At 35.9% G+C, this 13,937-nt stretch overlaps 1 protein-coding gene across 7 annotated transcripts in view; it reads right to left on the bottom strand.

The window, feature by feature from the left end:
• The window catches only part of COL24A1 (collagen type XXIV alpha 1 chain), a 412,730-nt gene that overhangs the window by 372,436 nt on the left and 26,357 nt on the right, over positions 1-13,937 (bottom strand). For all 7 annotated transcript variants that reach the window (XM_032302395.1, XM_032302400.1, XM_032302399.1 and 4 more), the window contains exons 4-5: positions 8,490-9,841; positions 1,000-1,053 (exon numbers count right to left, since the gene is read on the bottom strand). In XM_032302395.1, coding sequence (XP_032158286.1) covers positions 1,000-1,053; positions 8,490-9,841 — 1,406 coding nt within the window. The remainder of the gene's footprint in view (positions 1-999; positions 1,054-8,489; positions 9,842-13,937) is intronic.

Genomic DNA, 13,937 nt, shown 5'->3' with positions numbered 1-13,937 from the left:
AATAGCTGGAGCCTCAGACGTTGAAGGTCATGCTGTGGGGAACAGCCTCCATGGTGGAAAGGGAATGGAATTAGGGCAGAAAGAGATCCAGTTCCTCAGAAGAGTAGGACCCAGAGAGTGAGGAGGACAGAAGTGGTGCGCCAGCTACGGGAAGGGGAGTGGGCGTGTTCATGAGATACTCTGAGGGGAACATGATAGGTCATCAAGTAGAGAGAAATCAACCAAATGCCAAACAAACTACCACCAGTAGCGTTCATTTAAGGCCTCATACAGACAAGAGTTTCTTGTGAATATGGACGACTCACAGTAATAGTTCAGGATGATTTTTCATTATATTGTTCATGACAGATAAAAATCAGGATAGAAAGAAAGTGGATTGTCCATGGCATACGTATTTGTCTTTGTAACAGGCGTAATTCCTTTTCTGGCTCTTACAAGAATTCCTGTTAGTAAAAGTCCACGTTGATTTTTTTCAGTTTCAAGAGAAATAAATTTTAACACAGCAGTAAATCTTTTTTGGACCTGTGTAATGTGAGAAACTACTGCTGATCCTTAAGGCAGCTTTTTCCTCAGGACAATTATTTTTCTAGTCCGTAGTTCCAGCATTTTCCACTATGTAATCCAGGAAGGTACTATTTTAAGGCAGCCCACTCCTCTTCATTTCCCAAAGCAAATGAACCCTACCTTGAACTATCAACTACCGATGAGATCACTTTATAATGAAGAATAATGTTACAAGTAGCACTAGAAGAGCCACTAATCTACAAATTTGATAATCCTTCTTGGGCATGTTCACAGAGAACGCTTTGGCTGGGTGTTTACTCTCAAATAAACAAGCTGCACATGTTCCTGAGTTTCTCTTGAATTGGCAAAGGTAGGGCTATGTTTGAAGATCCAGGCAGGTTTCCAAAGGAAGTACATACTGTACAATACTAGGAAGAACATACTGCAATGTTACTAATTCTAACAGCAAGTGGGACATGGAACTCATTCACTTACCCGTGGACCTCTCTTTCCTGATGGACCTGGGATACCTGCTGGACCCGGTGGACCCTTGGAAAAAAAATGCCGAGATGTTAGACACCATAATAGACCCATCTTTTCTCAAAAGTCTCATTAAGATTCCCATACTAGGGTTTCTTTTTCAGTCCCCAGTTCCCAGTTGATAATGATTTTAAAGTAACATGAATCCCCTCACCCTAATCAGCAGGGGTGAGAGTTGAAACTCAAGTGTCCTCTTTAATCTGGCCAGAAATGGCAGCAGGAAGTCTGTGACTTATGGTTACAGCCACTGTATCTGGTTTTTACAGGGACCATAACTAGTAGTTTTATGGGTAATTTTTACCTAACTTTACTTTTACTACTGAAGGCGGAATTCAATTTAGGGTTTGGAGACTGACAAATACAGGTTTTTCCAAACACATTTCAAAAAAAAATTGAAAAATTAAAGCACTGACCATATTATGTTCTTTTAAAAGACTTATAGCAAGAATCTGTGTAACGTGTTAAATTGTTATAATGAGATCCTTCTAGTATATTCAGTAATAAATCTGCCTTACACCAAATACAGCATACCCGGAGGTCAGTAATAGACTTAAATAGTTTGCAAAACAAAGTAGGAAAGCAAAAATTGATCTATTTTAAAGTGTTCTGAGTTCTTTAAATGTTACTTATTAAATATATCAAATAAGAAATAGGAAATTACTGCTTTACTTCCTCATGTAATGCTTTCTATCATCTTTTTTACTTTAACAATCAACTGGGGCAGAATGCATTTGGGATATGGTTAACACATTCATTCATTCATTCATCTTTCATTCACTTGTTACTGAGCACTCTGCTGACATGGAATTATTCTTCATATCTTTAGACCACATACATCTTCCATTTTACAAATATCCATTCAATATAGCCTTCAAAATAGTATGAACATTGAAATTAGACATACCAAAGTTAAAGTACTAGCCCTCTCATTAACAAGTAGCATGACCTAATGAGCCTCATTTTTATCAGGCATTTTTTCTCATTTCTCATTCTTGATATTAACTACTCTTTGAAATTTTCTTCTTTTATTTATATTACAGTCATTTTGAAGTTTTGTAATGTTCTTTATATATTTCGAAATGTCCATTTTCCTTTAATTGTATTTTTTCCTCTCTTATCCCCTAACCTGATCAAAATCTTTCACGTATTTTCTAATATTGAGAGATAAGTACTATTTCTATTCAACCTCAGACTGAGGGCATGCTCCTTCCTAAGCTGTTCAAATATTTTAATAGCTATTATTATGTTACTAGCATTCATCCAAAATTGACTTCCACTTATTTTTTTTTAAATTGGAATTCTTTTCACAGTTCTGGTTCTGTTGTTATAATCAGAAATTAAAGGCTACTTATTTGAAGTCCCCCCAAAAATAAGAAAAATGGAAAATTAAAACAGAATGTCTAGTTTGGTTTATTGCCTTATCACACAATACATTACAACAAAAGGAAACACGATTCCATTCACACTGAAAAGGTAACAACATTAGCTACTGGGGAAGAAAGAAAGTATATTTTATGTCATGATGGAAATATTTATGTTGTTTAATAAGCCCTAAATAAAAATCAATTTTAGCTTTCTTCACAATTTTGCATTTTCAAATCTTTGAGAGCAGATTATTAAGAGGGACTTCTAGAAAACAGGAAAACAAACTGATTTGATATGTCATGACTGATTGAGGAGAATAAGTTATTTTCTGTAAATTAAAGTTAAATACTAAAAATGGCACTTTAACTTTGAGATTATTAGTTATTAAGAGAAATTCAATGACAATTCAATGACAAGAACAGTGGTTTTGCAATTGTCCTGTCTAGATTCAAATCATGCCTCAAGCATTTACCAGCTGAATGACCTTGGACAAGTCAGTTACTCTTTCTAAGCCTTAGTTTCCTCATCTTTAAAATACTGACGATAAAAATACACCTTTCAAAGTTCCTGCGAACATTAAAGATACTAGAGGTATAAAATACTTATAACCATTGCTGATACATAGTAATTAACCAGTAAACTCTAAGGTAATGAATTTTTTAAAGGTGTATATGGGCACAACAAGCACTCAATTCATGTTAGTTATAATTACTAGGATAATTATTATATTACTAGTATATAAATATATACACTAAGGCAAATATATTCACTAGACAAAACTTTTAAAACATAGTAATGCCTGGGTAATTAATCTTGGAAATCCTGTATCTAAATTTCCTTTTTTAATTGCTTTAGTCACTCATTCATTCACTCAATCGATAGACATTAGTAAGCATCAAGCCCTCCTGCAGCTTAAGACGGGATAAAAAGACACACGTTAACAGATAAGCATGTAATTATACATTTTACTTAGTGATATGAAGGAAAAGAACAAACAAGCAACAGAGAGATTAACAGGGTGCACCTAATTTATTTGTTGTAGCAGAAAAGACTTCCCTGAGGAGGTGCTAAGTTAGACTGAAAAGACAAAAAAGAGAAGAGAGGAGGAAGTAAAATTCCAGAAAATTGGAAGAAAATGAACAAAGCAAATGGAACAAAAAGCAACAGTGTTATTGAGGAATTAAAAGAAAACGTAGTGAGCGTAAGGAAAAGGGGGAAAAAATGAGGCTGCAGAGGTAAGAAGGAGCCAGATCACATATAGCTGCATAGGTTATAATAAGAAGTCTTTCATTTATTCTAAGTGCTTTATTCTTCTGCCACTGAAGAATTTAAGCAATTAAATGATGTGATGTGATTTGTGTTTTCAAAAAGATCACTGGAGAATTTACATAAAATATGGCAGAATGAGAACATTTTTTAAACTATCCTCCCTCTCTCAAAACCCACTGAAAACAACAAAAAACACCAGAAGAAAAAACACCATCTCGAACGAAACAACGAAAGGACCACAACCACAAACCACAAAATATGATGATTATCTTCCAAATACTGAGAAAGTCTGTGGTAAGGAAAGATGTTGAGAGATGACCAAAAACAGAAAACCTCCTCAGACCTCAAATCTTGGACAGGCTGCAGATATCTAAATGCATGTCAATCCTGAAAGTTCATTCCAAAAATCCTTTGATTAACAGTGGAGAGGTTGAAAGGGAATGAGAAAGCTGCAATACATGTGATTAATGACCCAGTGAAGACCCAGCTCCAAACCCCCAAGAGTAAGGAAGGTAGATTTGAAGAGGAAAACCCCACCATTTTTATGATCTGCGACCAAACTCCTAACCCCAGGAGACTGTTGGTGGTGAGAAGGGATAAAACACAGAAGCATAAATCATCATATTGGTTCTTAGAGGTCCTATGAAATAAAGGGCTTCATAACAAATTGTACATGAAAATAAGAGGAGATATGTTTCTGGATAGAGGACAAAATAAATATGATCAGATGGTGTTTAAAGGCAGCAACTTAAATCTGACACTGTGTACCACTCCACCTTACTTCCCTTTGCCTTTCCCTGTACTATTCTAAAACAAATGGTGGCCCAATTAGAGCTCTCTTTATTTTAAAAATGGCTAATAACCAGAAAGAAACCAGCAGGCGGCCTATACATACATATTAGGAGAGGGAGAAGTATGAGGACAGAAAAGTAAATGAAAATTATTTATCAGAGGAGGAATTACTCTACACAACAGAGAAAAAGTTCAGACATAAAGAATTTCAAGATGCCACTTTTCTAGATAAAGCTCAAAGAAGAGTTATAAGAAATACAAGTAACAATGAAGGTAATAAAATGCGAACCAGAAGAGTTTAAGAAAGACATGAAAAGAGCAAAAAAAAAAAAATTATAGATGAAAACCATGTCAGATACAATAAAATCTGATTAAATACAATTGAAAAATCAATAGAGGAATGTGAGTGCAGGATAATCGAAATCACACAAAATGAAATACAGAAAAGCAATCACATAGACATGTTTGTAAAAAAGATAATACTATCTATCATCACAAAGAACATCTAACATATACGTATGTTGGGGTGCCTGAAGAAGAACATGGAAAAATGGGAAAGAAAAAATATTCGAGGATATAAGGGAAGATGTTTGTATAATGAAGTAAAAATAATCTTCATATCAGAGCAATAGCAGAAAAACCTGAAACAGGCCTAAATAGGTTTAATGAACCTCAGAGATGATGAAAGAACTACACAGGTGAATGGCAGAAAAACATCATCACCTACAGGTAGGAAAAACCAGGCTGGCCTCAGCGTAATAGTAGAGTAGTAGTAACATCTACTTCAAGAAGTGGGGCCACAACCCCCACAAAAGTTCATCATTTAATTACTATTCACACTTTCTTCACCTTTTTAAAAACCTACCTTTAGTCTTCTACCCTACACTTAAGTTGGGCTCATGAAGTTCAACAGTGACTTTCTCATCGGAAGAGCTAATGCATTTCTTCCACTGTTTTTCAGTCCTCATCCTTTTTGACTTGCTGTAGCTTTTGGCACTTCTGATCAATTTCTTCTCAAAACTCTCTTCTTGGGCTTTTGCCACGGTACACTATACACTATACATAGTATACTACACTCCTCTCTCCTATCTCCCATCTCTCCCATCAGACTGTTTTATGACATTTCTGCCATAATCCCAAAGCAAACATTTCCCATGATCCCCATGATTTGGCTCCTGGCCCTAGGCCAAACTCTTTTCCTATACTTCAACTGTATTGATAGAAGACCCCCAAATCTATATCCCTATCTTAATCTCTCTTTTCCACTTTAGATTTTTAACTTTTCCAACAGCTGACTGAATTTTCTTTAAAGATTTTTGTTTATTTATTTGACAGAGAGGGATCATAAGTAGAGGCAGAGGGAGAGAGAGATGGGGAAGCAGGCTCCCTGCTCAGCAGAGAGCCCAATGCAGGGCTCGATCCCAGGACCCTGATATCATGACCTGAGCCGAAGGCAGAGGCTTAACCCACTGAGCCACCCAGGTGCCCCATGAATTTTCAACAGTATCTTCAATGTTCTAATTTAGTGTCCTCTCCTAATTACTGATTTTAGTGATGGTATTACCATTCTCTCAATCCACAGACTTAAAACTTCAGACATCTTTTATTCTCTTCCTTTCTGTTTCGTCCCAGCTCCAATTAATTTCCTAGTTCTACCAAACCTTTCTTCAAAATATTTTTTTTCTTCAAAATATTTCTTAAATCCTACCTTTCCTCTTTATTTTCACTGCTGTCATCCTAGATACTGTCCTAGTCTTGTAACATCAAGATGATAGCAGGAACCTCTTGTCTGTGTTGGGTGCTACAAACAGACTGACTTCCCTATTAGTATCTCTGTTTAGAAACCTACAAAATTCCTCGTGAGGACAAGATCAAGTTAGAACCATCAGTTTGACAGTTAAAATTCTCCATAACCTGACAACATCTAACTTGGGTCTTATATGTGTCCAACATTATTTGCTCTAACATCATGAAAGAGTTTGAGCTTTAGAGGCTGAAAATCTGAACCCAAACTCTGGCTCTGCCATTTATTAGCAATGTGGTTATGAGTAAGTAAATTAACTTTTCTGGGCTTCAGTTTCTTCAAATGAAAAATGAGGATAATAATACCAGCCTCACCAAGATATTTTAAGATAAGATAATGAATGTAAAGGACATGGTAGAGCATCTGCCACAAAGTAAAAACTCAATAAACAATTGCTGTTATGCCACTTTTCCTATATAAAAAATAGACCAGTTCCTTTCCCCTGTCAAAATCTATCCGTTCTTTGAGGCCTAAGTTATAACTAACTTTATCCACAAGAACCCGTTCTGAACAGCTCAGCCTCAAGTGATCTTTCATAGGAATCTCCTCAGAAAATATTTCCCTTATAGACATTTGTACCCTCTAACTTAGTTTGTCTGAAGAGTGACTCTGTTATACATACTCTGTGTTCCTGCTTTGCCTAGGAGAAACTACGTAAATATCTGTTAAATATTAATGCTTCATCTACCAATGTTGAAATGACTATTTGGGGATTTATAGAAGAGCTTAATCCTCATCTCATTATACTGACTTTCTGAAGAAAGTAAATGACTTCCATACCTATTTGTTTAATATGACCCACCCAGTAGCTCAGTTTTATTACTAAGATGTTAATAACATTGCTATAGCTGAAAAGAGTTTATTTCTCTATAATAATATATTCTTCAGATTTTACTTTAAAACCGTTAAACAGTGAATCTAATTAAGAATTTTTCCTGATGTCCGGGTGGCACAGTCAGTTAAGTTGCTGCCTTCAGCTTAGATCATGATCCCAGGGTTCTGGGATCGAATCCCACATTGGGCCCCTTGCTCAGTGGGGAGCCAGCTTCTCCCTCTGCCTGCTCTGCCTGCGATTCCCCCTGCTTCTGCTCAATCTCTCTCTGACAAATAAATAAAATCTTAAAAAAAAATTGTTCAATACATATGAATAAACTTCAAGAAAGAACCACAAAGGAAACATAAGCTAAGCAAGTGACATAATCTTCTCCCATTCAGTGGCTTCTGGCATCAAACCAATGACTCAAATTTTATTTTCATCAAAGAAAGAAATATTTTAAGATATATTTCAGTCAGCTTGTAATTAGAAAATTATTTTCTAAACACATATAGGTTCCTTACTTAAGATACACAAATTAAAAAAGCAAAAACATGTTTCTAATGTGATTTTAAATAGATTTAAATAAGTTTTAAATAACTTAGAAATTTTTCAAATGTTCCTCTGTAATTGTACCTACACAACAAAAGAATTTCAGAGCTGAAAACATCTGTCTATTATCTCATAGTTTTGTTTATATATTATTAAATAAGTGATTTGGCTGAGTTTTTTTCCCATTCAATAGACAGATGGGCTGTTAGCCATTTTTTTGTACTAGGTAGCTGGAGATTTTATTAATTCATAAATGTAAATGAACCATATCATTAAAGATTTAATGAAATATGTTATTCTTAATAGATACTATTTCATTTAGAATGATAATGCAAGGGTTTTCTTTTTTCTAGTCAGTGAATCACTACAAAATTATCTCTAAAATAAATTTTTATAATCTATTTTAATCCACTTGATATTATTTTGTTGAAAGATGTATTTAATGACTATGAATTAATTTAATTGATGTGTTTAATGTATCTTTCTTTGGTGTACTACAAGTTCTTCATATCTCTTAACATGACTATGTATTAAGTCTATAAAGAATGCTGACCTATATTTAGCAGTTGAATTCCTGATTGAATTTCAGCTGGACAAGAAAAACATATAGCTTACTCATCACTTTACCAGAATTAAGTAACCTTTCAGTCTGCCAATCAAAACAATGAAAACAAAAATACAACATTTGAACCAGTGTTGCATTCTAGTTGGATGCATTATAGTAAGGACAAATTCACTCACTATAGCCAGGATACATTTCTGAAACTGATCTGTTCTGTACTGTTCAGTCTAGAGATTTCTTTTTGATAAGCTAATACATTAAGACAGATTTAAAAAACAACAACTTACGGGAGGTCCAGTGTCCCCTTTTGGCCCTCTTAGTGTCTCCATTTCGAGTATTGCATTAAGATCCTCATAATAATAGTAATAATCATAAAGGTCAGTCTCATAGCTACTTGCGATGGGGTAGGTAGCATCAGGATCAAATTCACTTTCTTTCCTCAGGTTGAGGTGATTGTCCACAGCTGGCTCATCTGTCACTCTGTATAAGGTTGTGTTTAAAATCTGTTGTAGTTCCATGAGTTCATTAGTGTGAAGATTTGCTGTGATAGCCTTCTTGAGATCAGTAATTGTTTCTTGTTTCATATGTGGAAGAACAGATGATATCTTCTTAAATGGTGACAAACCAGTTACTCTATCATTATGTTGTGTGACATTGTCAAACACATTTGGGAGAGAACTAAATTTCTCCTTGCTATTTGTTCTTGCCTTATTGAGATGACGGGTTGCTGACAGGCTTACATTTGTCTGAGTATATTCCTCAGTGATTATTTCTTTGGCCTGAATTCCATGGTTTATAAGATCCACAGCAGAGACATTGCTTGAATGAAGAGACTTTGACTGAGCCTTTGATATCTGGTGTCCTTGTTGTTTATGGACTGTTGCAGATTCATTATTTATGATATCTGGGATGCTTCTGCCTCTGGTAAATGTGTCTTCTGACACCACTTTTTCACCAAATTGTCTGGGCAAAGGAGAGTTTTCCAGTATCTCAGCTGATACAATGGTTGTATGAAGAATGTTTATCTCAGGGCGACAACGCTGGCTCACATATCTGCAATAATGTGCAGATGCTTCTGCAGAAGGAATAATGTCCAACTGACATACTACTCCTTCAAAATGGACAGAATTATTACTCATACTTCCTAAGGTAAACACACTGTTAGGATCAAAAGTCTGAACTTCCAAAAGAGTCTCTCTGCTAAAATATTTCTTTCCACAGTCAACATACATTGAGACAACTTGGTTTCTAACAGTAATGGCAAATGAGTGCCATCGCTCATTGTGAACACTGTAGTTGAAAAATACAGACTGCTTTCCTCCAAGGTATACTACTAATTTTTTAGGTAATAATTGCACTCCTAATTGCAGTCTATTTTTATTTCTAATGCTGAAGAGAAATGCATTGTTTACTCTATGGGACTGCAACCCAATTAATATTGTAAATGGCTGTTCTAAGTTGACTGGTAAAACTTTCAAAAGAGGTGACTCAATGTAAGTATCATTTGTTAAAATGACACCTAATTCTGTTAAATGGACCCCCTGAGGTAATGGTGTAGATGATGATGGTACAGCAGTCACTGATGATTGGTGTCTTACATCTTTGCCTCCAAGGCCTAGTTGATGAAGAATGTCTATGCCTGGAATTAAAAAGAGAGAGAGAAGGAGAAAGAATCTTACTCTTAGGCATTCATGTGTTTATATAAATGTTTGAATATGAGAGCATATTCCTTGTCTGTATCAACAGTAACCCCTAAAATAAGCATGCTCTATCAATTTCCAGGTAATAAGATATGGATAGGAAGAGTAAAATGTTATACTCAGTAATTTGACACACATATAAATACACATGCAGCCATGGGTGTGTATGTGTGTGTGTATGCACATGCACACACACCAATATTCCTAAACCCCAAATTTAATAAATGTTCTCTGATTTTTCCTAATCAATTAGGAATCTTATTTGTTACTCCAATGAATATTATTTAACTTGGAACTTAAAACTGAATGACTTCTCTGTTAAATAGAAACAAATTTATATAAACAAAAAAAATTTATAACTTGGAAATCATTTTATAAATTAAGCTCACATAATCTTTTAAACTGTATTTTTTCAGGCTACATTCCCTTACAGTCTTTTGGGAATTTACAAGTCACGTAAAAGTTTTCCCTATGCCTAATACCGTAAGTTTGCTACACATAGAATATTCAGTCACCTTGGATTCTACCATGTGAGGGCATAGCAAGAAGTTGGCATTCTGCAAACTGTAAGAGGCTCTCACCAGAAACAGACCATGCTAGCACCCAATCTTGGACTTCTGGCCTCCAGAATGAGTGCATCTTGTCTGGATTGTGGTTGATACATTCAGTTATACATCCCTTCAACCACCTCTCCACAAAATGACTAAGAGGAGGAACACCCAACAGAGGAAAAATTCAGAGACTGTGCCCTCTGCCACAGAACTATTGAATATGGACATAAACAGTATGTCAGAAAGGGAATTCAGGGTAACAATTATCTAGGCAATGGCTAGGTTGGAGAAAACCATTAGTGACAACACAGAATCTCTAAGGGCAGAAGTGAGCTAATCTGGCAGAAGTTTAAAATGCTATCAATGAGATCCAATCTAATCTAAATACTCTAATAGTTAGGGTAACCAAGGCAGAAGATAGAACTAGTGATCTAGAAGACAAAATGATAGAAAAGAAGGATCAGGAGGAGGCTTGAAACAAACAGCTTAGAAGCCATGAAAACAGAATTAGGGAAATGAATGACGCCATGAAACATTCCAATGTCAGAATTACTGGGACCCCAGAGGGGTGGAGAAAGAGAGAAGACTAGAAGATATAGTTGAACAAATTCTGGATGAAAATTTCCTTAATCTGGGGAATGGAACAAGTGTTTGTTTCCTAGAGGCAGAAAGGATACACCACAAGATCAACAAATCTAAAAAGACATCCAGACACTTAATTGTAAAAATCACAAATCATAATTTCAGACAAGAGTTCCTGAGGACAGCTGGGGGAAGAGATTCCTTACATACAGAGCAGGACCATCAGAATAAGGTCAGACCTGTCCAAAGAAACCTGGCAAGCCAGAAAGGGCTGGCAAGACATATTCCGTGTACTAAATGAGAAGAACATGCAGCCAAGAATACTTTATCCAGCAAGCCTGACATTCAAAATGGATGGTGAGATAAAGAGCTTCCAAGACCGGCAAAGTTTAAAAGGGTGTGTGACTACCAAGCCAGCACTACAAGAAATATTAAGGGGGGTTCTATAAAAGAAGAAAGAACCCAACTCATTGATCTCTGCTCTAATCTTGATTCTTTCCCTTCTTGTGCGTGGGGTTCACTTAAATTGGGGTTCACAGAAATTGAGTTTCTGTTCTGACACAGAACAGAAATTTACAGAGACAATCTATAAAAACAAAGGACTTCACAAGCAAGATGATGTCAATAAAAATTTATCTTTCAATAATCACTCCCAACGTGAATGGCCTAAATGCTCCCATAAAATGGCACAGCATTGCAGACTGGATAAAATGACAGGACCCATCCATATGCTATCTACAAGAGACACATTTGGAACCTAAAGATACATCCAGACTGAAAGTGAAGGGATGGAGAACTACCTTTCGTGTCAATGGGCCTCAAAAGAAAGCTGGGGTAGTAATTCTCATATCAGATAAATTAGTTTTATGCTAAAGACTATAGTCAGAAATACAAAAGGATACTACATCATTCTTAAAGGGTCTGTCCACCAAGAAGATCTAACAGTTGTAAATATTTATGACATATGGGAGCAGCCAACTACATAAGCCAACTGTTAATCAAAATAAAGAGTCATATTGATATGAATACATTAATTGTAGGGGATCTCAACAAGTCACTCTCAGTAATAGACAGATCATCCAAGCAGAAAATCAATAAAGAAACAAAAGATTTGAACTACACATTGGACCAAATGGACCTTATAGATTTATACAGAACATTCCACCCTAAAACAACAGAATATTCATTCTTCTCAAGCACACATAGAACTTTCTCCAGAACAGACCACATTCTGGGTTACAAATCAGTGCTCAACCGATACCAAAAGACTGAGATTATTCCTTGCATATTCTTAGACCACAATGCTTTGAAACTGGAACTGAACCACAAGAAAAAGTTTGGAAGGAATGCAAACACCTGGAAGCTAAAGACCATCCTATTCAAGAATGTTTGGATCAACTTGGATATCAAAGAAGAACTTCAACTATTCATAGAAACCATTGAGAATGAAGACACATTGGTTTAAAGGGGGAAATACATAGCCATCCAAGCCTCACTCAAAAAATCTGAAATATCCTGAATATACCAACTCTCTTTATATCTTAAAGAACTGGAAAATCAACAGCAAATTAAGTGAACCCCACGCACAAGAAGGGAAAGAATCAAGATTAGAGCAGAGATCAATGAGTTGGAAAGTAGAGATATAGTAGAACACATCAACAAAATTAGAAGCTGGTTCTTTGAAAGAATCAATAAGATAGATAAAGTACTGGCCAAACTAATCCAAAAGGAAAGAGAGAGGAATTAATAAAAATTAATAAAATTATGAATGAAAGGGGAGAGATCATGAACAACCCCAAGGAAATGGAAATAATTATCAGAAATTATTATCAACAGCTATATGCCAGTAATTTAAGCAATCTAGAAGAAACAGATGCATTTCTGGAAACCTATAAGCTTCCAAGACTGAAACAGGAAGAAATTGACAACCTGAGTAGACAAATATCTAGTAATGAGATTGAAGCATTGATCAAAAACCTCCCAAAAAACAAGAGCCCAGGAGTTAATGGATTCCCTGGGGAATTCTACCAAACATTCAAAGAAGAAATAATACCTATTCTTCTGAAGCTGTTTCAAAAAATAGAAACAGAAGGAAACTTCCAGAATCTTTCTATGAAGCCAGCATTACTCTGATCCCCAACCAGGCAAAGACCCCATCAAAAAGGATAATTTCAGGGACACCTGGGTGGCTCAGTGTGTTAAAGCCTCTGCCTTTGGCTTGAGTCATGAGCCCAGAATCCCGGGATCAAGCCCCACATCGGGCTCTCTGCTCAGCAAGGAGCCTGCTTCCTCCTCTCTCTCTGTCTGCCTGCCTCTCTGTCTACTTGTGATCCCTACCTGTCAAATTAAAATAAAATCTTTAAAAAAAAAAAAAGGAGAGTTTCAGACCAATATCGCTGATGAAGATGGATGCCAAGATTCTCAACAAGATCCTAGCTAATAGGACCCAGCAGTACATTAAAAAGATTATCCACCATAACTAGGTGGGATTTATCCCTGGGATGCAGGGGTGGTTCAACATTCCCAAGTCAATCAATGTGATAGGACAGATCAGTAAGAGAAGAGAGAAGAGCCACATAATCCTCTCAATTGATGCAGAAAAAGCATTTGACAAAATACAGCATCTGTTTCTGATTAAAACTCTTCAAAGAATAGGGATAGAGGGAAAATTCCTCTATTTCATAAAATTTGTTTATGAAAAATGCACAGCAAATATCCTGAATAGGGAAAACTGACAGCCTTCCCTCTGAGATCAGGAACATGACAAGAATGTTCACTCTTGCCACTGTTGTTCAGCATAGTACTAGAAGTCCTAGCAATAGCAATCAGAAAATAAAAAGAAAGAAAATGTATTCAAATTGGCAAAGAAGAAATCAAACTCTTTCTTTTCACAGATGACAGG

The sequence above is a fragment of the Mustela erminea genome, chromosome 10 (genome assembly GCF_009829155.1).
Source record: "Mustela erminea isolate mMusErm1 chromosome 10, mMusErm1.Pri, whole genome shotgun sequence".
Taxonomy (NCBI): domain Eukaryota; kingdom Metazoa; phylum Chordata; class Mammalia; order Carnivora; family Mustelidae; genus Mustela; species Mustela erminea.
Note: the sequence above shows the minus strand (reverse complement) of the source record. Positions and strands in the feature narration are given on the sequence as shown.